Source organism: Astatotilapia calliptera, chromosome 7 (genome assembly GCF_900246225.1).
Source record: "Astatotilapia calliptera chromosome 7, fAstCal1.2, whole genome shotgun sequence".
NCBI lineage: Eukaryota > Metazoa > Chordata > Actinopteri > Cichliformes > Cichlidae > Astatotilapia > Astatotilapia calliptera.
In genome coordinates this window covers 40,530,943-40,556,678 of record NC_039308.1, presented here as the reverse complement: position 1 = coordinate 40,556,678, position 25,736 = coordinate 40,530,943, and the positions used below count along the sequence as shown (strand labels likewise).

At 39.6% G+C, this 25,736-nt stretch overlaps 1 protein-coding gene and 1 long non-coding RNA gene across 4 annotated transcripts in view; one reads left to right on the top strand and one right to left on the bottom strand.

Moving 5' to 3' along the window:
* Positions 1 to 15,807, bottom strand: part of LOC113026223 (protein FAM19A5-like) — a 50,439-nt gene extending 34,632 nt beyond the window's left edge. For 2 of the 3 annotated variants that reach the window (XM_026174748.1, XM_026174749.1), the window contains exon 1: positions 8,547 to 8,726. In XM_026174748.1, the coding sequence (XP_026030533.1) occupies positions 8,547 to 8,640 (94 nt within the window). In that variant the 5' untranslated portion in view covers positions 8,641 to 8,726. Of the gene's footprint in view, positions 1 to 8,546; positions 8,727 to 15,168 lie in introns of those variants that run through there. The other variant, XM_026174750.1, reaches the window with a different exon arrangement.
* Positions 15,808 to 21,256: 5,449 nt separating this feature from the next.
* On the top strand, positions 21,257 to 21,674 carry LOC113027408 (uncharacterized). The gene is made up of 2 exons (XR_003273047.1): positions 21,257 to 21,405; positions 21,485 to 21,674. It is a non-coding gene; the product is annotated as an uncharacterized LOC113027408 (long non-coding RNA).
* Positions 21,675 to 25,736: the final 4,062 nt, after the last annotated feature.

The following is a 25,736-nucleotide window of genomic DNA, read 5'->3' as shown; positions in this document are numbered from 1 at the left end:
TTGTGTGTGTACCTAATAATTTCCTCTGAATGGTGACTGAGAATCTTAGATCCATCACATCTCAGCCACCTGGAATTAGTGTTCCTTCTGATCAGATGTTCAGTTGTTATAAACATGTTGGTTGTTTTGTACCATCCAGTTTCTATCATCTGCTGAAGAGTGTCCATTTTACAGCTTTCACAGTTCAGTTGTTATAAATGACTATTCCTTTGCCCCACCAAATCCCTGGATCACCTAAAAATGACCCCACATGCCCCTGCAAGCCTTCTAACAAGGCTTCTTTACACTGGCCTTCTATAAATTTTAGGGATCAGTTTAAGATTTTGGTGATCACTTTTCTGTAAGCGGTCTATGCAGTTTTAATACTATTTTTCATTGAGTTTAAATAATTCGAGAACAGCTTCACAGCCTCTCTCAGAGGCCACTCTGTCCTTCAGCTGCTTTTGTATTCATTCTGTCATTCTGTGGTTGGGGCTGTTTGAAATACTGGCTGCTGGGGTGAAAAGCCTGTCAGACTGAAACATGGCAGAGTGTCAGAAGTGCTTGGGAGCTCAGAGGTTCTGAAGCAGCATGCAGTGTTTGCTGTCAGCAACGCCTCGATGAAACATGAATAAAGGCGCAGTGCTGTTGTTTCTATCAGCTCGGAGTCATTGCTGCTGTCCGTCACAGAAGTAATCACTCAGGAGGATTAATGTCTTTGTGACAAGGCATACTTTCTCCTCTTCAAAACACACAGGATCCTTTAAGTGCAGGAAAATGGCATTATCGAAACAATAGATGAAAACATCAAATGAGCAACAAAAAGTGTCAGTATGCAAACAAATTACCCCCCTAGTGTAGAGAAGGCTTGCTGTATTACTTCAACTTTGTTAGATAAAAAAAACTACAACATGCTTTCTCCTAAAGTCTTTTAATGGCAGGAGCTCACCCCTCAGTTTACATATAAGTCACAAGTCCACTTGTTTCTGTTTTTTTTTTGTTTGGTTTTTTTATTCCAAATGTATGGTTCATTACCAGAGTGCAAACTCAGAGTGTCACACTCAAGAGTGAGTCACCACATACAATAATAATGACATTAAGAGTGAAGCTGAGGGCTTGCACTTAAAACACAACAGTATATACTAATAAAACAGGAAATTCGAGAAAAAAAAACCCCACACCGTGTGTCTCTAATACAAGCCTGTCTTTAAATGGAGTTGTGACTTTCTGTACATGAGGTTCATACGGGGCTGGTTATTATTTGAGGACAGACACTACTCAAAAGATGCAATGCTAAAACTGAGCTCTGTGCTGATGAAACACATACAAAGAAAACAGTTTCATAAAAGTGAGTCTAACAGTAACATGATCTTTCCTAACACTAACACTGCACACAACTTTGTGCTGAGACTACACTTTTGATGAAGTTCAGGTGTGCACACAGGTGTACACACAAGTGTTCACACAGGTGTGCACACAGGTGCTCACACACACACACTAAATTGGGCTGCTGTTGCCTCTAAAAATATCTTGCATTATTAGTACTCTGTGCTGCTCAGTAACATTGTCATTGTTATTTATGCTGGTCGTTGCCGTGGTTTCTCTGCTGTTTTTTCCCCTCAACAGGTGTTGAGAAAAAAAAAGTTTCTCTGTGTTTTTCCTCTTCTCCTCTATTTTTCTCTCACTGTCTTTCTCTTAACTTTCTCCCCCAACTTCACTTTCTTTCATTTATTTCCTTTTCTGTTTCCTGGGTTGTAATAATCCAAAACAAAAACTCCTAATAAAGTTCTAATAAAATATGACCATCAAGTGGACCATTATAGTCAATGCCACTATGCTCCACTTGTGAAAGTAAATCTGTTTGGCGTTTTTTGGCCTTCAGACAACAATTCTGATTGCTACACTGGTGGACAGGCCAGGGGGGGGGGGAATGAAGTTCATAATTACATATGACAGCCTGCATTAATAGCACTCCAGCTATCTCTCTGGTGTGACCTCCCGCTTCTGTTAACCTCAAGGCAGCATGGAAACTGATCACTGCCTGAGAGTTACCATGATAGTAGTTATGACACTTCTCCCTCTTTCTCCTCTCTGTATAAAATCAGGTCTGTAAGATTTGTCAAATCACTGATTTACTTTCCGGTTCCAAAAGGCCAAAGTTAATCTTGGGGAGATGACATTTCTCCATCGCTTTGTTTGCTCTCATACCAACAAATGACACTAATACAGTTAGAAAGTAAGAAAAACTGCTGTCTGTCCAGACTTTCTTTCTGACCTCAGGAATTTTTTCCATCAACCTAATTCATTATGTTTTCTTGGTCTCAGGGATTTCTCTGGTTTTTGAATTTGATATTTTAATTTTGATATTATTCCAGTCATGTTAAACTTCAGGTCTGATTTTTAAAAAATCCTGCTCATTTAATTATCATTGCAATCATTAGTTTTAGTTGAATTTTGATTGTGAATTGTGATTTTGAATTTAAGTTCCTGTTTGTTAATTTCTCCACTGGAAAAACTCTGTTCAAGTTTTACTTTAAAAGTGGACAAGAAAAATAACCTTTTTGTCAAGACATTTCACTGTAAGAGGCACAGTTGTAGCTGAACTTAACAGGACTAAAGCTGACATTCAGCATCATCCTTTGTTTTACAGCAGTACACTTTCTGTGCAGACTACCTGCCAGTGGGTCCTTCCTCTGATCTCTGCTGTTTCTCTCTGCAGTGAAACACTTGTATGATTTTTACTCCACTGTTTGGCCAAACGAATCGCTTTAAACTCGGCTGTAGCAGAAAAGCTCAGATTACAGGAAAATAATAACAGTTACAGGACATTGTTTTTTCCACTTGTATTGCTGTTTCCTTACCAGTGGGAGCTGACACACAATCTATTCATGGAGATGACAAAAGATAAACTGACACCCAGTGGATATGACCTTTTATTATCTATTGTCTTTTTTTCAATTTCCCTGCAAATTGAATTGTTTACCGTAAGAGGGAAGAAAGAAGAATAATGATGAGGGTGAAACTGATTTTGACGTGATAAAGCAGCTGTCTGCTGGCCCTCTGATGACAGTTAATGAGTCTATTATTGTGCACCAGGAAACAAATTCAGAATCCAGCAACGGGTGAGATGGAAGTCTCTAAAGCAGCTTGTTCTCAGACGGCAAACTAGCAAACTATCAAAGAAGTCAGAGGTTGTGTTTAACATGACGTAGAGCAACTTTTGGAGAGGAAGTATTAAAACAAATCTACAGAGACACCAAACTGTTAACTATTTGTTTGTTTTTTACTTCTTTTTCCTGCCTCCTGTCTTTCTTTGTCTTTTCTTTCCCCTTTCTTCAGTGCGTGGTTAGCATTACTGTGGAAATTTACAATTACTTTCATTGTGGGTATTTTGTATGTTTTTTTTTATTTCCTGGATTTATGATTGCTTTCACTGCCCATATTAGTTTCACCAGTGTTCTATCACTCAATGACCTCTCTGTGTATTTATTGTGGCCTTTACTGTAGATTGTATGTTTGATGCTTGATATTTGCCACTGTGGCATCAAATATCCATTAAGCTAATCCATCCACACAAGCTAATAAAGATTTCTAGCAAAATGCATTCATAAACTGTGCAGAACAATGCACAGACACAGAAATCTGCTTATGTGTTCAAGGTAACAGAAGGAATGTCTGTTATTATTGTTATTATTTCCAATTTTAATTAATGACACATTTAATTGATACCTTTGTTGCATCTATTAGGTAGACCATGTAAGTATATTATTAAAGTGCAATGTTAAATATCAGGGAAAACTTTGATTTATAAATATGAAATGTAAAAAGATAAAATGAAATGCATAACTGAAATAATTACATAATTGAAATACAAAAAATATTACTACAATATTATTATATAATATTATTATTATATAATATTCAGCAATATATTATTATTAAAAATTATTATTTGCTTTTTTTAAATATAGAAGCCCATGGAAAGTGACAGCGTCTGCTGTAACAACAATCACAGAAAGCATGTTAGCATATGCTGCACACATGTGACATACAACCAGCCAGCTGCAGAGAAGCTACATGACCTGCGAGAACATGACAGAGTGTTGCATGTGCAAAAGAGTGATGTACCACATAGCGTTGGCATCGTGAACATTGGTATTTCAGAAATAAACCCCTCGTTTTGATTGAGTGATGAGACTTTAACCACCCACCCTTCAAAAGAAGCTGCCATCGTCAGTCACATTCAGTGTTGCTTCCAAATAGGATTTTTTTTTAAGGTTTTGAATTGTATATTACCCTTTCTTAAACCCTGGAGTCCGACTCCTCTATTTTGCACAGGAACATATAGTTTAACTTTTTTAAAACGAATGTTTTCAGTTGAGCTCGTGTTTCTGCTGAAGACACTTTTATTTTGGAAATCAAAGCTTGTCAGTGTTTTGTGCACACACGGCAACAGATCCTATCTTGTCTAGCTGAGCCAAGGGGGTTTTGGCTTTTTTTTGTCACACTTCCATGCTTACCGCTGAATCACTCGCTGATGTGCCTCCTCCAGACCCATTTATTCAAATCCAATTACACTCTCTGGAGCTTTTCGCTTTCTTAATTTTTGTTGTGTGTTTTTTTTCCACAGCTGATGATTCCCTCTTTCATTCAGTTGCTGTGTTCATAATTCCCATGAATATATGCTCAACTTAATGGAGCATTGAAAATTAATTTGGGCTCTGAAGGTTCCTTAGTTAAGCTTTCAACACCGCAGGCACAACAGCGTGTCTGCTGCATAACAGGTTTGTTTCCAGGATCTAAACGAGCTTTATGAGCAGGCAGATAAAAGGAAGGAAACACAAAGTAAACAGACAGCATAAGGAAATTAAACTTGATCTGCGGTTTGTCTTCATTAAAGTGTTTCACACTGTGATGATCAATGAAAAAGAGACAACCAAAACAACGTTCTACAACTGATCTTTTATACTGTGCTTTTTTTACCTTGTGTTTTGATGTCATGTAAACTGGCAGACCGTTTTACAAAAACGACTCTGCAGAATCATTGCAAACGTGCAGCTGCTCACTTGACTCTGTTTGAGCTATGACTGATGAATTTCAATGAGCAGCTGCTGGACTTTATGATTTTCCTCTCTTTGCAGCAGCACTGATTATCTGAAACATCTGCATATGATGAAGAAACTCGGAAGCAGCTGCTGAATAAAAACAAAAAAGCAAGTTTCTGCTTCACGGAGAGCAGAGGGGATTTTATTGTTTTCCTGTCATACATCAGAGACTGAGGAGAACTTTAAATGTGCCAGTGTTATGTTGCATCTGGCTGCCTCAGAAATGCATATTCTACCTGAAATAAAAACAGTAACATCTATGAAACATGACTAATTCCAGGTATCACCCACAGTGTGAAAGAAGTCTGGTATCAGATCAGAAATGTCAAAAATCACTTTCACAAAGAGCCAGAGTGGAATTGTCACATCAAGGACAGTTTCTTTTCGAGGCTTGTACTATGAATCGAGCTCAACATACCGAGGCCAGCTTTCTGTTACGTGAACAGCAGCGATCACATGACTCTGGCTCAACTTGGGTTTCCTTTGTGCATTCACATTAAAGAGGTGGTGTTGTAGTATCTGACCAACCACAATTATTGATAAGTGTACTGGCAACAAAGTGGCTGATTTTTCAACACAAAATAAAACTAGATGAAACGCACAATAACTGAAAACAACACAACAGTGTGTGAGAGAAGAAAAGCACTGTAGTATTAAATGTGTGTGCTTTAAGCACATGGATCAGTAAAACTGGAAATGAGATGCTATAGTAAAATGGCCTGTATTTAGTATAGTATAGTAATACACATTAGCCTATTTTAAGTCATAAAGGAAAACTAGCAAAAATGCTGACTTCTGTGAGTTACTACTCACAGCTTTGTCATTTATATACAAAGAATTATAATGGATTATAAACAAGTAGTTCATTCTCTTCCACCTTTCCTTTTCATGGTCGTGGAGAGGAGTGGAGTTGGGGGGGGGGGGGGCTATCCCAGCTGTCTTAGGGCGAGAGGCAGGGTACACCCTGGACAGGTCACCAGTCTGTCGCAGGGCAGTAGAACCATAAGACTGTTTTAAATGAATAAAGTTGCATATAGAAATATATATTCAATACATCACACAGAATGGGAAATAGACTTTTGACTCTATTAAAAAATGTAAACCTTCCAACTCTCACGGTTCTTCCAGGAATGGAGGTACAACTTTCTAGAGAACTGATCAGCTGATTTCTAATCTGAAACAAGTTTGCTGCAAGTTAAGGTTACCATGGCAATGGACCCCTGTAAAAAAAAATACTGAAAACTTAGAGATGGACGATCCGATATTACGTATCGGTATCGGTCTGATACTGACCTAAATTACTGGATCGGAGAAATAAAAAATGTAATCCGATCCATTAAATATCAAAAAAGCACCTCACAAAACTTGTGACACGGCATAACTCTGCTCATAACCGTAGCACGTCGGAGCAGTATGCCTCACGTGATAGAGCGGCTTTCATCTGAGGAAGTTATCCCAGAGAGAAGTAAAGCAAGTGTGTAAGTTCATCTCTGAATGTTTGTAAAGCATTCCCACGTTAAGCTTAACAACCGATATATGGAGCGACTGCCTCTCTCTCCCTCCCCTTCCTGCTGCTACTTCAATCGGGAAACTGCTTAATGATCAGCTGATCAGCTTTTCTGTTGCGAGTCCGTCTCTCTTCTTTGTTTTTGGCCCACTTTGCACCAGAAAGAGGAAACCAGCTGCTGAACAACAGCAGCACGTTTAAGCTTGATAAGCTGTTGTTAGAATTTAATGCCGATAGGGCATTAACAGGGAAAAGGGGGCACAAAGACATACTTTTCTTTCTTATTCTCATTTAAAATGTCTAGCTTTTAATAAATAATTATCTGAATCTTACACCCAAAGTTTTAATCTGATGTAAAATGTATAGAAGTCCATTACTCTATATAGTAACTGTTAAGTCTAATATACCCTACACACAAGGCTGGACTGGGACAAAAAATCGGCCCGGGCATTTTGACTAGAGACCGGCCCACCAGGATAAAGATTTAAAATGTGACGTCATTCAGGGGTAAAACCGCAAAAGATTCTGGGAACTTGTGGCAAGAGGTACTAGCGCACGCAGGCTTTCAATTGAACTCAGTTACACAGCAATAAAAAGAAACCCAAAAAAATGGCAAGAAGCTGTTGTATTATTAACTGCAATAGCCGGTCGCATGACAGCCACGGGAAGCCGACGGGCAAAGAGATCGTTTTTTTTTATCAGATTACGTCGTTGAAGAGAAATTTTTTAAGCCATGTTTCCGAAGTAAGAGCCGACGGATGGTCTGGATATACCAAATTCTGAGACGTTTAATAATAATAATAAATGTCTCAGAACACTCCAGCTCACATGTTCGTCTGCTCCAAGCATTCCCACAAAGGTCAGAGTTTTGTAGTAGTTAATACGTCATTTTCATAACATAATTAGTGACATAGGTTACAAGCAAGTCTGGCACTGAACAGAAATTGTTGCTCTATGCTCCTTTGTTTATTGTGCATAAATAGTGAATTGTCCTGACACAATATTGCGTTTCGCTTCTGTTATTACCATGGTACATTGACAAAAACATATACTTTTATTCACAGGGTAAAACAGTTGTTTTGTATCACTAATTGCCCAGTACGATTACAGCATACAATATTATTGTCACTGCTACATTTCTGTAATGCTACCAGAAATTATTTCCACTACTAATTAATTACCGTTGAGCTCAAAGGTCCTATTAATAAACGGTTAACGAATGTGTATTTATGACGACGATTTGTGAGACTGGTAAACTTAACCTTTGTTCGTACAATGGTCTTTCGTTCTACACGGTGCATTTCAAGGTCCTGTACGCATCCGTCGGTAAACTGTACCTGGGCTTGTTGCAGTGACCTGAAGTTACTAAACTTCATGAGTGTATGTGTTGTGATGATTTCTGATATGAGGTTCAGTTCTACAGTGGTGATCGCAGGGTGTGCACAGGTCAAGTGCCACTATGACCCTCCAGAAAATAACGAGGACAGGGGATGATCGTTCAGCTCTTTAATGGCAGATTTAGCGTGGGTGTGGGTATGTGTGTGTGTGTGGTTCTACAAACAGAATGGAAAATAGAATACAAATTACAATCAAATTATAGACAACAATAATCACCATATAACATATTACAGCCACATACTTGTCTTATAGGCCCTAATACTAAGCTGGCGGCTTTTACTTATAGTCTGAACCATATTTGACAACAAAGAAAATAAACATCTTCCCATCACTTAACTCTTGTGCCCCACTCACTTATGATGCCAACTAAAGAAGGCAATACACATAACAAATCACCAACTTAAACTGAACTCAGTTTGGCCTAGGCGAACTTAGCTTAGCTTAGCCTGCTTAGCTTAGCGATAACTTAGCTGATAGAAAATGTACAAACAGAGGACGTCCAGAGCAAGAAAACATACAGGCTATCCTTCTTACACAAGAAATATCCTGTAACTCACCAATCTTATGGACGCACACTCTCATTGAACCCACATAAACTGCTCTCGAGCATAACTTGTGATTCACACTGCCTTCATGAACACCATTTTCCATCCCAGTCAAACATTACTCACAAAACGGCCGCGCCCTCTAGTGGCGAGGCAGAAAACTGCATCACAGTCCTGCCTTCAGAACAGTATGCACTCACTCCAAGAACCGTATAATTATAAATATGAGCGTGGTGAAAGTTGGGCAGCACGCTGACGTCTTTTGTCCACTCTGTGTGCTCGTAAGGGTCTGACCCTTTCACTCATTTGATTTTTCCTCGTATCTTTTCTTTGTCTTTTCGTCGAGTCTGTCTTTGTACGGACCGGCATTGTTTTCCTTTTGTTTTGTACATTCCTTTTTTGTGCGCCAAAGAAAAAACAAGAAGGTATTGGAACCGGAGAATGAACGTTTTGCGGTGCTGCAAACGCTTGCATTTGATGCGGTACTTGGATTGTTTTGCCACGAGTTCCCGGCATGCAATGCGCGAAAATCACGTGATTGCTAAACAAGGGGGAGGGTGCATCCGGCCTCCTCTGCTGTAATTGGTCCAGCCCAGAGTCAATCATGACCAATTGGCCAATCCAACACCTTTCATACCTTTTATACCCTTCCTAAAAAAAAAAAAAAAAATCCATCGGCCCATAAAAACAAAAAATTGCCATCGGGCATACCGGGCATTTGCCCGGTATGCCCGATGGCCAGTCCAGCTATGCAAGTTAGTACTTTTTCCTTTGGGAAAGTACCATCGGTAAATTCTGCAATTCTGTTGAAGAAAGATGTTGAATCTATTTAATTATTCTTGAAAAATAATTTATTTCTCTGCATTTTTTTTCACCCTGCATCAAATTAAAGTTGATTACATAGATTAAGCATCATGAGGTGGAGGGTGGGGGGTGGCTCCCTATTTTTTATTTTTTTTTTGCTGGGAGTTTGCAACCCTATTAGTTAGGTTGCTTAATATTTCTCTAAGTACTCTTTAAAATACCAGAATAGGGAGGATGGAGTGGGTTTAAGTTTATTAGATTGATCAGTGTTGCTCAACTATGAAATACTTTGGGTGCAGTGTGTTTTTTACATACAGGTATAACAGAATAGCTTTAGTGTTGTTGTTTATTTAAACTTGAGTATGAACTTATACAAAATGCAGCACGATATTAAAAAAACAGTTTTATTGATTAAAAAACACACTATATCGGATTCATATCGGTATCGGCAGATATCCAAATTTATGATATCGGTATCAGTATCGGACATAAAAAAGTGGTATCGTGCCATCTCTACTGAAAACCCAGGGTTAGGCTTGAACTTAACTTCATAAGGAAAAGTCCTGCTTCATAGTACAGTCCTCAGGTCTGCCTAAATCCCTGAATCACACACAACTAAAAGAAAATCTTTAATCAAAACAAGCTAACTACCATGCAGCTAGTGCAAAATCATGAAAAGGACATTTTTCAGGCCTTTGCATTTTATTACATAAAATACATCCGGGTGTAAAAGCAATACAACAAATTGTTAAAATTTTACCCTCAACCTTTGAAATCTTATGTGGTTTTTACATACCACACAGACTAGACTTCTGGTGTGAAATTGGTTCCAAGAAAACATAAAAACCTTGGTAAACTTTTCCCCTTCTCAAAAATAAAGTCTCTTTGCATTTCTTTCCCCTCTTCAAGTTTTTGTCTTTACTGGTGTGTGAATTCAAAACAAAACCCAAATCTCTTACAGTCACAGGCCTCTCGTTACACTCAATAAAACAGTGCTCAGTTTCCCACCTCTCTTGGGAAATTTGCCGTTTAACAGTCATCCCACAAACCATAAGGTCTCCTCAGCACACACTCAGATGTACACTACAGTGTTAATTTCCTCAGTCACACCATAAAGACTGTGTGCTCAGCTATAACTGCTCAGCACACCAAACTGCACACAAATCATAACTGAGCTCTTCTTTATTAAGCTGGCTGTAACCTCTCAGTCTGTGTGCAAGAGAGCCTCAAGGTCCCAGCAGGCTACCGCATAACAAGAGAGAGGTGGGATTAGTGAATGTACAACACCTGTGCTGATCAGCCCTCCCTCAGACCGCTCCCTGAGCAAAAACCACAACCTGCCACTATAATCTGCCTTTATGATTAACTTTGTTTTTTGTTTTGTTTTGTTTTTGCTGTTTTTTGTAGCTTAGGGTTGGAGGCGAGTCTGTTTTAATCTGGCATGTCCGTGGGGTGGGCATCATTTTGCAGACAACAGTTAGCAACAATAGTTATCTCAACACACTTTGTGGTAGAAAAACAATATTAAACAGAGACAAGACTAAATTAACAATCTCCTATGAAGGCACTTGGTGATGGTGGTAAGAAAGAACTGCCTTGTAAGAGGAAGAGGACACCAGAGGATTGCATAGGGTAAACACAATAACAAACAGGACATAACACAAATTACAAGCAAGAGTAGATCAAATTTAATGTTGTGCAATAGTAGCACAAAAGGGGGAAGTGGTCAAGCCCAGTGCATTATGGGAAATCACCCAGTCTCTTGAGCCTACAATAATAACAACTTAAGCTGTGAACCTAATCCCAGCACTATCACCGCCAATGACAAAATATTCCAAAACAGTTCTCTGGAAGAGAAAGTCATAAAGGTAGAAAGAGTGTCTGCCTGGTTTCACAGGATAAGGGGCTTGAGCTCAAAGTGGGCATGAAATGCTTGTACTGTCCATAATTTAAAACATAAATGTATTACAGTTTTCACACTGTATGGTCTAAAAAGTGGGCTCAGTTTTGTTGTGTCCTGGCAATAGCAATTACAAAAACCAAGGAAAGACTGTTAGCTTTTACTCCATGCCTCAAAAGTGGCAAGTGGTTCTTCAACACTGGCTAGCTGGAAAAGTGACCTGATGGATGTTAAGACCTACAGTAGCTAAAGATGAGGCCCTGAGAAAAGTCATTAGACCTACCAAGACACTAACTAATGCTACCCTCACTGTACTTTTATTATCGTTGGAATCTTTTTCAGTTCACTCCACAAGTAAACAAAAAATAAGTTCACTTCAATAACTGCAGATTTTATGTGCAGTATTAACCAAAGATGAGAGAACTGAATATGTTCTCACTGTATTCTTGGCTGATGCAAATTGTTATAATATCAGTTCCAGTTTTTGATATTACAGCTGATGATGTCGTTGAGTGTTAATGCAGCTTAACAAAACACTGATTATAATACATCCAGATGTTTCTCTCTGTTTTTCTGCAGGTGAACATGATGCAGCATGACTGTTAGTATGTTAAAATATAAACTTTCTCCTGCAGATTTTCCTCTGCAGAAGCTGCTGATGAAGACTTTTGCAATCATATTTATGGAAAGCCTACAACAACATGGAGGCTGCACTAGGCTGTAGCAAAGACACTGTGCTGGCACAAACTGTATTAAAGATGCATTTTTTAGGCTACATCGACAAAATGTTTGCTCATCAGCTGACCTGTTCACTAGATCTGGCTCCTTGCAACTTTGTCCACTTTTCCAAAATTAAAATTGCTCAACTTACTGGACACGATCCAGCTTACACCATAGAGGCAAAAGACATTGTTTAATTTTTACTGGCCCTTTCTGATCACAACTTATTAACTCATTTTCACTTTTCATTGGAAACGTTTGAGCTTATTAATGTTACTGCTCTCTTGGTATCCCAAAGGAGGGGCATGTTCAACACTGCAGAACCCCCTGATGAGGTGCTTTTTGCAAACTAGTACTGACAACCACAGAAAAATCAGTGCTGCTAGAGATGGAAGCAGAACAGGTTGATTTTTTTTTTTTTTTGTTCTCTTTAAAGTAAACGCTGTGGTGCTTTTCCACTTGGATCACTGAGCAATTTTATATCAGTGTTTTTAGTGAATGCAAAGTACGAGTGGGACTCCAACACTAAGCTGGAGCATTGTGTGTGTGGTGCTTCAGGGACAAGGCTTCGTAAAAATGCTCTGCACTTCCTTCTTTTCTTTACTATCCACCACAGAACAAACCTGAACACTGAAATTTTCACAGTGTTGGCGACTGCAGTGCTGCTTGTTTTGGCAAGAATCACTCAGCTAAAGATGTAAATAATGCAATGTTTCAAGAATGACAATTATATTTATTATGTTTTACTGGTGACTGGAGTTTGTAAGCAGTACAATTTATTTGTTAGTGCAAACAAAATTAAGACCATTGTCTGTCCTTTCTCTCCCTCTCTATCTATCTATCTATCTATCTATCTATCTATCTATCTATCTATCTATCTATCTATCTATCTATCTATCTATCTATCTATCTTCTTACTATAATGATCATTATGTATGTTTGCATATATGTACACTATTTCTTCCTCAATGTGCAGGCCAATCGCCACAAAACTGTTCGTGAATATTGTCACACATACAGCAATTATTCAAATCTATAAAAAAAAATTTAAATAAAAGATTTATTATAATATTATATTTGTATAAATCATCCCCCTGCAAATGCAACGTTTTATTCTCTGTTTGTATTTTTTTCCACAGGTCACGTTCAACAGACATCGCCTGCACTTAATGTCACGATCACCAACATCTGTATCCGTGACAGAATTTTGTTCTTGTCGCCACTACATATGGAATAAAGACAGAGCGCTGTAATTTCGAGTAATAATAACTAAAGTAACTTAACCTTTTAACTCTTCAGAACTCTTCAATGTCTCTTTTTACACGAGACGTATGTTGAGTTCGGCTTTTGAACCAGCTGCTTAAAGTCCTCCTTTACTACTATGTAACTGCATTACTAATTTCCATGCACTATTTTGTTCTTCCTGTCATATTCAGCCTAACGAGAGAGTTTGATGGAGTAATTTATATACTTTTAGGTCACATACCATCAGCTGCTTGTATCATCTCTTCACATGCCGTCATAGCCTGGTTGTACTGTTTCCACCTTTGGCAGGAACAGTTTTCTCGCATATTTTACAAAGCTTTGTGCTTTGTTAGCAATTGCTGATGAAACTCCTGTTTTCCTGACTTTGTCTCCTGTCACGTGTATTATGCAAGTAAACACTTGGCATTGTTATAACATTGTAATATGACACTTTTATGTCACGTAAATACTTCATATTATCACAAATAATATCACGAATAATCTGATATGATATATGACATATACTGATATAGTGACTGCTAATAAGAGATAGATTCTTCCGACTATCTAGACTACAATATCTGAAGATCCGTTTAAAGTGAAAGATCTCAGAGGCTATAGGAGAATAGAAAAGGAACATTATCAAAGATGAAGAATTTGATAAGTAAAGAAAATAAGGGATCCACCAGCAATGACCCTGTTATAAGAAAGTTGCAGGGGTCTCAGAGGATGAGTAGCAGTATCTAAACCACTTCTTAGGTGGGGAAACAAGATCAAATGCTTAAAGTAAACTAAAAAAAATAGATGATGGTAATATGATGGTTAGAGGTTAAATGCAGTCACAGAGCAGATGAATCCAAGACGAAGTTAACAGGAGAAAGAATGACAGCACACAGTGAAACACGGTACAAGGTTACTGAGTCCTCCAGAGGAGCAAATTAACTCTACCCTCATTGTGTGAGTACCACCCCCCTCAGAAAAGATCAATAACTTCATTCTTTTCATTGCAAATAATAAAAAGCATCAGAAAAACATTTGTTTTCCCGATTGTTGTCTTTTAGAGTTGCAAAGAGACTTTTCTAGTTCCTGCTTGAATCTAATCAAATTTTGGTCAAGTTTTAATTTCTAATCATAATTGTAATAAAAGTGTAATGCCCCTGCATTGAGAGAGTGGAGCTTAGCACAAGCCTAAACCCTGTGTACCGGCGGGGTCACATTATGTCATATATTTTCTTAACACAACAGAGATCAGCATACAAATATCAAAACTACTTTTTAACAAGGATTAAAAATAGTCCAGAACATTAGTAAAATAAACACTTTGTATTATTGTGTCTGTTACTGATAAAACCTGCACATCAGTCTAGAAATGAAACACTGCAATAGTAGAGCGACCAGACCAACAAAATAAATGTCACAATTGCTAAGAATGAAGTTTAATAACTTGCCATGACATTCATTAGATTTCCTTGCACGGTCTGTGTACAGAACCGTACAGTCGCTCTGTGTGTGGCACGATGGATAGACAGGTAGAGTGTTTCATCTCTGAGATTGTTTCTGATTGCTTCGGTTTCCTACAGCGAAAAACATCGAAGCTCTGCTGGAGCTCAGACTGCTTCCTGAGCGCCTTATCCCGCCCGGACGTCCCGACCAGGGTCCGTTTCTACTGATGTTGATTCATTTGTTTTACATCTCTGGCCTTAATTTACCATATCATCATCATACCGTAACCATATCACTGCTGCACAAGCGCTGCACAGACGACTAAAACCGCGGGACTGCATGCACAAATGCACTTCCCTGTTAGTGTCTCCGGGTACTGAAACCACAGAGACAGAAACCTTTCAGTACATTTTTTCCCATATTGTATCTGACCTGTTGAAGCACTCTGGCTCCTAAGTTTGACCACAAACATACACAAGCACATATGTATGTAACTATGTAACCAGAAAACAGAAACACTACCTTCCCTCAGGATTTGGCTGTGGAGGAGCAATAGGAGCAGGAAGCAGACCGCGGCGGCAGTCAGAGCCCAGGCCGGCCGAAGGAACTGCATGAGGTGAAGAATGTGTGGGCAAAAAACTCCAAACTGTCCTCAGGCTAGTGCCTCCTCACGACGCCACATCCATCCACATTCGACCAAGAGGAGGACAGAGAGAGGAGACACCTCTCATCTTCGAGATGTGTATTCACAAACGGGCCTGAAGTGACAGATCTTCAGTGGAGGAGATCTGGGATCTGAGATCCACTACACGAGAAATCACAGGGTCCTCACAGAGCTCCCCGGCGGTTTCTGCGGGCAGCAGCAGCTTTTGATGTGGGAAGTCCTCCGCTGCAGAATCACAATCCAATAAGCTTCAAACTAGAAGTTTTCCAGCTTTAACCTGCAACTTACGGCTCGGTGTCCTTTGGATCCATTCACTAACTCGTCCACGTAAAATCCGCCAAAGATTAAACAACAGACACCGGGTCCAAACCGAAGCGCCTCGGGGGGCATACTTTACGCTTCTCCGCGGGGTTTGTGATCCTGGTCGGTGCCTCGGTGCTTGCCTGGCGATAAGTGATGAACACGGAGAAGGATGAAGAGCAGGTAATGTGTGCAGGTCTGTGTACACCCCCCCCCCCCCCAACCACACACACACACACACACACACACACACACACACACACACGCTCTCGCTCTCGCTCTCTCTCTCTCTCTCTCAGTCACATACGAGCTGACGTCACACCAGTTACCAGTTACAAAGACCACTATGGAGGAAAATAAAGCGTGCACAGTATTTAAGACAACCAGACTGAGTGAGGCTACTTCATGATGGACAGGAACGGAATCAGAGCGTCCCTGACCTCCGGGGAGGACTCTGACGTTTGTGTGGGGTGGGATTAAATTGAATTTATCGGTCAATAAATTCAGATTCATGAATAAAAAGTCTCATCACTTGTAAAAGATTATTTTAAATTACTGCTATTATTCCATTATTGGTATTTGGTATCTCAGTTTCCACAGGACGCAAACACAACCTGGAAACTGAAAGCGTCTTCTTAAGGCTTCAACTTGTTTTAATAATGTATTTTTTTTTGATAATAAACAGAACATTTTTTTATTCATCATTTATTTTATTTTTTTTGTACGGAAGCGTAGAGCTGCCACCCAGGCAAAAGAAAAATACAAGTGTATCACGTTATAAGGTGAAAGGTTTATTGTTCTAACAAGATACTTTTCCTGTTTGTACAATATACTATCATGTTTGTACAATATACTTTTCACGTTTGAACAACATAATATCACGTTATTACAATATACATAATTATCACGTTCGTACAATATAGGATCACGTTCGTACAATATAAATATTATATTGTACGAACGTGATAATTATGTATATTGTAATAACGTGATATTATGTTGTTCAAACGTGAAAAGTATATTGTACAAACATGATAGTATATTGTACAAACAGGAAAAGTATCTTGTTAGAACAATAAACCTTTCACCTTATAACGTGATACACTTGTATTTTTCTTTTGCCTGGGTGGCAGCTCTACGCTTCCGTAACTCCCCGCCGATCTGCTCCAGTAAAGAGGAATCATGCTCCTAACTCTGAATCACTGTCCATACCACTGCTGCTAATTATTAATCACCTCACAAATATTAGCATCCATCAGCAATCAGTATACAAGAAAAATACTTTTAAACAGATTTAAAAGGTAATCAGTTAAATATAAATACAAAAGTAGCATATATAGGGTTAAGTACACTGTAAAAAAATCGTGATATAAAAGTATTTTACTGTGTATTTTACAGTTTTGTACTGGTCTTCTAGAATATCATTAAATTCACATAAATAGACTGTGATTTTACATTTCAAATGTAAATTAACGTAAAATCACTGTTTTAGCCTGTTTTAGCCTGCTGTGTTAGGATGGACAGCTACAAATAACAAGTATAGCCTAAAAGAAGACAAAAAATAGCTTAAAAAGATACATAAAATCTTTTTTATAATTGAATTTTTCAACTAACTCGATGCATCGTTGCACCCCTGATCATGTTGTGTCATATGAACTAATAATGTCGCTACTATAATGTCGCTACTGATCAATTACATTTTAAAACTTGCTAAAAAGGTCCAAGGAAGTTCCTTTTTCTCTTTTTAAGGAGAGGTCAGTACCACATCATGGTTTTATTAAGTGATTAGTTTCAGTTAAATGACAGGAAACAGAAAAAAACAAACAGCAAATTATTAAAACAAACATCTGTAATGAACACATATACATATACCTATATAGACAACACAAGAACGCTACACTGCAAACCTATTACAGTAAATAATTAGTGAAAGCTATAATGGGAAACAGTGCAGACAACCAAATTTCATTGATTTAGCTGAGCTCATGAATCACAAAAGTGTCTTCATAACTGGGGAGAAAAGAAGAAAAACAAACAAATATGAATGTTTGTGAATGAATGATTCTATTCCACTGAGTAAAGCCTGAAGTTATCTCGGGGGAGATATTTTATCAAATAATTTTTCTTATATTAAGCAGCAATATTTTTTTTTTCCAAACTTCCAAACTGATAAATATCACGCAGCAACGTTTCTCCTTTGTGTTCAGTATTTAGAGATGAATGAGGACTAATAAAACTGTTGGTTGATGATGGAAACATTTGAAGACAGTAACAGCAGTGCATCAGTTTTTCAACCTCTCTGAATGAATCCATCCAGCTGATTGATTGCTCAGCTTCAGAGGCTCCAGGTTGCTTTCAAAGACTCTTATCAAAGCTCTCAGCGTCCTGTCAGACAAACTCCATCAGAGCTGCCCTACTGCTCTGATGGAGATCCGTCTTCATCAGGTCACGCTCTCTGGATTTCTGCCAGCAGTGATTATTGCTGATGTTTTCCTGCCATCGATTAGCTTTCCACAGAACTGTCAGTCAGAGGTGTTGTATGAGATGAATCTACAGAGAGAGAGACATCAACAAGAATGCTGCCAGGACCTATCTGCTGTGTGTAACAGCACAGGAAATGAAAAGTGTCTGACAGAAAAGGAACTGAGGAGATGAGGTCAATCAAATCAACCAGAGGTCTAAATTCAACCTGTGCGCAAAGGTTCTGTCTACTCACCAGAGAACCTAGATGCTGCAGAATTAAGTTTTCATTTGTATGAAGGAAACAAATCTGGCATGGATTTTTCCAAAAAGACCATTTTTTCACTGTCATCTCAGATTCATATTCAGAAAATAAGTCATTACTGCAGCTGTGTAGAGAACTGACTGATCCTGAAAGTATGTATCAATGCAACACATTATCACACATGGACAAGACACAGAACTACACTGTAATCCCAAAAGTTATTTGCATTCAAATGGTTTAGCTATAATCACTGATGGTAATTAATTTTCTTTGTAAAACTAAAATCATATAACTGTGTCAGACAGAACTCATTGGTGGAAGCTTTTTGCACTTAACCTATATTGTTTTGCATGTGATGCACTAAAATGAATACATTTAACATGGTCCTTTCTATTTTAAGTTTATTCTAATAAATAGTTTAAGTTCAATTTTTTATAAGAGAATAAGTTTTAAACTCAACACTCAAATAATAAAAGTAAATTTGATGTTTACTGATCATGTTTAGTTGAAAGCACTTTCACTATTTTTAAGTTTTTGTTGCCCCTCCCATATTTTTCCCGGCACTGGAACCGAAGAGACGTCTGGACTTGTTGTCAGGAAAAATTAAGACAAGTCGTTTTTGGTGGTTTTGCCTGGGATTGAACATGTTTGTTTCAGTCTACAGTCGATAGGGAGTACTTTTCCTCAAACCTCCACGCACACTGGTGAGTTAAATCTTTTTATTTCAACTTTAAGCAAAAATAGTTGCATGTTACATTACGCAAATGTGCACGCTAATTCAATCTACAGTGAACCCTCGTTTACCGCGGGGGTTACGTCCCAAAAACAACCCGCAATAAGTGAAATCCGCAAAGTAGTGAAAAGTATTTATTATAAATGTTTTAAGGCTGTAACCCTCACAGCCTTAACCCCTGCTCATGCGTAATGGTTCTAGCATCTTCCTCGTCCATCCAAACCGCGCGGTTCCATTGTGTGATGTGAGCACATCCAAACCGTGTTCAGGGTTAGCCCGGGTCCGGACTCCGGCCCCGGTCAGAGGAGGAGGACCAGAGCACGGCCGGGCACCTCCAGCCGTTCACACGGACAAATAAACCTGTCATTATTCTCTGCACAGCCGAGCTCTGACACTCAGCCCCTCGCTGAGGCTCGAAGGGCTGAACACCGCTCCTCTGCACCTGTACGGCCTCTCGTAAAGTTTACTTTATTAACATGTGCGCCGCTGCAGCGCCATTCTCTTTACGGGTTGCTGCCTTATCAACATTGAAGAATGGGTCAAATGCAGAGGACAAACTTCATTATACAGTTGTATAATGACAATAAGCCTTACAGATTCCCCAAATTTTCCTGTTTTTTTTTTATTTTATTTGAACAATTAACTTGTACTTAAATAATAAACAACATTTATAGAAATACAATACTTTGACCTTTTATACTTGTGTTACTCTCCACCAACAGGTTAACTCACAGTTCCCCCCCCCCCCCCCCCTCTGTAGAATGCTGCTGATGGTGACCTTGAAATCCCAATAGGAATCATCTTCAATGGTGAAAACGGAAGTCCAGAGCAAGAACTGAACCCCTGCCAGCTGGGGATCCTTCTAGAGGGCAATGTGGTAATGGATTCCATCTGCAGTCTTCCTTTGGCAATGTGTCTCCTGTTTGGACTGACTTATGCACTCCACTTGGAGTACCCAAAGTGCATGAAGAATACATTCCTGTTTATCCAGCAGATTATGCTGAATCTGGGACGAAACGATCCTCCTCCAAAACTCCAAAGGCTAAAAAATGAGCTTTCAATGTGTGCATAGATACATTGAATGTTCACTCTTCATTGAGCAGCTTTTTCTCATGTTCAGGAAGTCATTATTGTGTTTGTAATTGTCTTTTTTTGTTTTTAGTGGATGGCAAAACCAGGACTTAAAGGAGTAGTTCACTGATTTTACATACTGAGATATGTTCTTACCTTAGCTTTGAAGAGTTGATGCATACCTGTCTTGTCTTTGTGCGAGAGAAAGGCTCTCCCATATATTCCAACTACCTCCACTTTTTGCTCCTTTTAGAAGCTACCGAGCTCCTCCACGTTTTCCCTATTTATGTAAAATTACATGAAAGGTTACACTATCTAAGTTTAGATTCACTAAATTTAATGTATAGATTTTTTAAGGCGATAAAAAGGGGCACTATATTACAAGCGCGCAGTAACCCTAGTGCACTCTGGAGCATAGACTGAGTTACTGGGGGGATGAAGAAGTGCTCCTACAGTGTTATTACACCTTGTAATATAGTACCCCTTCTTATCGGCTTAGAAAATCCACACGTTAAATTTAGTTAAACTAAACTTGGAGAGTGTCACTTTTCATGTAATTTTACATAAATAGGGAAAACATGGGGGAGCTCGGTAGCTTCTAAAAGGAGCAAAAAGTGGAGGTATTTGGAATATATGGGAGAGGCTTTGCTCCATTTGCATGACCGAGGGCACGCACAAAGACAAGACTGGTACACATCAACTCGTCAAAGCTAAGGTAAGAACATATCTTATTATGTAAAATCAGTGAACTATTCCTTTAATTTCATTGTCTCGCTGGGGCCATTCCTTATTCCATAGTTTTTATTTTTCCAAGTTAAAATATTTGTGAAAATAAGTTTTACTGTTACAACTTGTTACCCAGAGTGTCGCACCAAAGTTCTTTACTTGTGATACACAGTTTTATCTGTTTAAAAGGATTGTTTTAAAGAAAATGTTTTATTGGAAGTCCAATTGTGCAAACAAAAAACTTACTGTTCAAAAAAAACTACCTCAGAGACCACAAATAAATTCTTGTCAAAAAGTGGCTAGGAACAACTGAAATATTGTGTTTGTTTCTGTCATGACCCTGTGCCTTCTCGGCTGACTCTGTATGGCTACAAGTGTTTTTGTTGCGCTGCATCTCTCTCTCTCCCCTGCACTGCGCTCTACCGGGGCGGAGTCATGACGGCTCCAGCCCCTGGCTCGGACACCTGCAAGCAATCATCTCACTCACTTCTTAAGGCGGCTGCTGAGAGTGCTTCCTCGCTGGATTATTGTGTAACACTCGTCAGTGTCATCACCTATCTGAGCCTTTTTCTGAGTTTCTGTCGTGCCACTACTTACCTGCCTTTCCTCTCTGTGCCAGGATTCTCGCCAGCCTGAGGACCGCCGTTGGTGAGCTAAAGCCGGAGTCCGAGCTACCTGAGATTCAGTGGATTTTGTACATAGCCCTCTTCTTCCCGTGCCTGTGCTTCCCGGAGACCCTCTTCCTGTGCCCCCTCACCTGTATATATTCGCACCTGGTGTCTGTGTGTGTAAATAAAACGTGAACTTTAGTGACGGTCTGACTCCGAGTCCCTCCTGAGCCTGACAGTTTCTGAAAGAAATGTCTTCTTAGAAGCGCCATGTGTAAAAATTGGAATACTGTTCAAAGGAAAACAAAAGTCTTGTTTTGTTATAAATAAAGTAGAAAACAAAAACAAAAAACACTTTAGTGGTCTTTGGTTTTGAGTGTGTTTGCCTTGATATATTAAGTTTTAGTAATAATAATACATTTAATTAAAAGACGCTTTTAATTAAACACTACGCAAAAAAGTGAGTTTTGTAATATTAGCACCACTTAAACAATTTAGTTTTTTCTATTAATATTAAGTTAACTGTACTTAAACAAATTATTTTTGAAATATTGAATACTTAAACACTTTAGGTAGCGATGACTCAATATAGTAAATTGTGACAATTTTACTTTTAAGTTTACTTGACTAAATCAGTTAATTTTTTGTTTTGGGTTGATTACTCAAATCATTTGAAGGGAATTGGTTTCCTCAAACGATTTAAGTGTATTGAACTTATCCGGGTTTACAGTGTAGGGCCAGAACCCAGCCACAGAAATGTACTAAAATTAAAACTAATCAACCCACCACCCTCACAAAAAGGATTAAAAAGGGTATAGTTCAGGTACATGGATAAAGGATACACACTCACAAAGTAATTAAGAAATCATACTACATGTACTATAGGACAGTAAATAGCAGAATTAATATCATGTGTCTTTACAATGACCATCCAAGGTGAACCAAATGTTCTGCAAATGATTCAAGTAAAAAGTCTTAGTAAACAAGTCAGTATGTACTAAGGCAGCACCTGAGGAGGTGGCAGTGCTATATAAATGATAAACAAAGCGTGCTAACCCCATAGCGGTAAAATTTAAACTATTAACAGGCAAATGTGGGGTTACCTGTTAATAGTTAATGTTAGTGGGGATGACACTCATCAGTGTCAAGGTGCAGCCAGGCAAGCAGGACGCACTCAAAAGTTCAGTGGATTTATATACAAGGTAATGTGCAACAACAATCCAAACAATTTCCACAGTGTTGATTATCCCAATCCCCATCTCTTCACTTTTTCACTAGTTTTGGAGTCCTGCAATTGAGTCCTGCACCAAACAAATTGTGACAATACCTTTGCCAGGGACACTGTGCCGCCTAACTACCGAGGACAGTGACGTCATCAGCGAGAGACCGGTGACCAGCATCGCGGAGCATGACGTCCGAGCGGCACTGAGGAGAGTGAACACAAGGAAAGCGGCGGGGCCAGACGGCATCACCGGCCGTCTGCTGCGCTGCTGTGCTGACCAGCTAGCAGGTGTGTTCACTTACATCTTCAACGAGTCCCTGGCGAAGTCTGTGGTCCCCACATGCTTCAAAAGATCCACCTTCATCCCTGTGCCCAAGAACAGCAAACCCTCATCCCTGAACGATTACCGGCCAGTTGCACTGACCTCGGTAGTAATGAAGGTGTTTGAGAGGCTGCTGAAGAACATCATCTCCTCCGCCATCCCAGACACCACAGATCCGCTGCAGTTCGCCTACAGATCCAACAGATCCACAGAGGATGCCATCGCCCACGTCCTACACACCACTCTCAGCCACGTGGACAAGAAACAGGGTAACTATGTGCGAATGCTGTTTGTTGATTACAGTTCAGCGTTTAACACAATAGTGCCCTGCAGACTGTTCACAAAGCTGAGGGATCTGGGACTTAACAGCCGTCTGTGTGCATGGGTGTTGGACTTCCTCACTGGCAGAACTCAGGTGGTGAGGGTGGGCAGGTGCTTCTCCAACAGCATCACCATCAACACAGGAGCACCTCAGGGATGTGTCCTCTCGCCACTGCTCTACTCCCTCTACACTTCAGACTGTGTGGCCACCCATGGCTCCAACACCATTGTGAAGTTTGCTGACGACACAGTGGTGTTGGGTGCCATCTCCAACAACGATGAGGCGGCCTACATGGATGAAGTGAAGAATCTGGCATCGTGGTGCCAGGACAACCACCTCCAGCTGAACGTCAGCAAGACCAAGGAGCTGGTGGTGGACTTCAGAAGGGGTCAGCACAGAGACTACAAGCCCATCATCATCAATGGAGCTCCAGTGGAGAGGGTGCAGTCCTTCAAGTATCTTGGTGTCCACATCTCCTCAGACCTGACATGGGCTGCCCACATTCAGGTCCAGACCAAAAAGGCTAGGCAGCGCCTGTATCACCTACGACAACTGAGGAAGTTCAGGGTCTCTCCAAAGATCCTCAGGATTTTCTATACAGGCGCTGTGGAGAGCATCCTCACACAGAACATGACATCGTGGTTTGGGAACAGCTGTGTGAAGGACCAAAAAGCTCTCCAGAGAGTGATCCGTACAGCAGAACGCTGCTGCAGGATTGCTCTCCCCCCGCTTCAGGACACCTACACCAGGAGATGCCGGACTAGAGCAGCGCAGATACTGAAGGACCCGTCCCATCCAGGCAACAAACTGTTCCAACTTCTGCAATCTGGTAGAAGGTTCCGCATCTTCCGGGCAAGGACAGAGAGACTCAAGAGGAGCTTCTATCCCCAAGCCATCCGTGCCCTAAACACACACACCCGCCCTCTCACATCATCTATAATTGACTGAGACAGGACTCTTCCAGACACTAAACCAAGGCACAATGTACATTTCAATTCCTTTAATTTTAAATATGTTTATATTGTCTATCCTGTAAAATAGTCAGATGTCTATTCATATTAATGTACAGAATTCACCTGCTTGCTGCTACTACTGCACATTCACCCAGTGTATATACTATATATATATATATATATATATATATATATATATATATAATGTTCTTCCTCTACCCCCCCCCCCCCCCCCCCCCCAATTTTTGCACATGTCGAGGAGCGTGTCAGGCTACATTTCACTGTGTGTTATACTTGTATAACTATGCATGTGACAAATAAAGAGCCTTGAACCTTGAACCTTGTTTTACTTTGGTTGACTTTGGTTGCTACAGCAGAAAAAAGATGAAGAGAAAATTTCATCACACAAATCGGTGGTGCAGATTTACAATTTACCTGAAACAGAGCAAAAGTGCTCTTTAAATAGCTTAATGAATATTAAGCATGTAAAGGAAGACGTGTGCATGTGTGTTGGTGTATGTGTGTTAGGAACATAGATAGGACTACGAAGGGGTGAATGAGGTACCAGGATTCAATGGTACTCCAAAAGGCTCACTTCTGTACACTCGGTGCAACCTTCTCCTCTACACTTAACTGTTTATCAGCCCTTAAAGGACAGTGGTCACTTCCTACCGATGTCTTTTTTAAGTACCCTTCATAACAAACACGAACCAATGAATGTAAGACTAGTGTGAATTGTTGATTTTTCACCTGCTATAATATTTACCCTTCATTGCAATTACCCAGTAATGTGCTTTGTGCATTGAAGTTCCCAACCCAAATTACATTTCACTCAAAATATACACCAAGTTCCTCCTCTGATTTTGTTCTCACCCTTTCTGCCCTCTCTCTCTGGTCCCTCTCTCGATGCTCCCATAGGTGACATGTTGCCTACCAGTTTTGCACCATTCATGTTGTAAATTATCTCAACATTCTTCATCTCTGTGCACACTTCCACACTTGGAGCACCTCTGCATTCATTTGCACGCCACAATTTGAGCATGTGTTTTACTAGTTTCTTCTATAGAAAAATAAAAACAAAAATAATAAATAATTTAAAAAAAGTATTCATTTTTAAAATGTCACTGAACACACATCCTGCTTTTATCACAGTAACAGTAGCACCTGAGTAGCCAGCGGTGAGGGTAGAAACTTAGATACACCAATAAGGAAACAATAATAATGACAGAAATGGACCCACATGTTATCTGGCAATGTTCAAAACAATAACAGGAACAAAAAACGTTCAAGAATAATTCACCTTAATTAGACAACTGGACTTAAGTAAAGTCTCGTTCAATCACCTGCCTTCATTTTATGGAGTAATTCACGCATTGGTGTTGGGCATGAACAGGAAAGGGGTCAGTCGGAGCTGCATATATGTGTCAAGGCATTTGTAATTTAC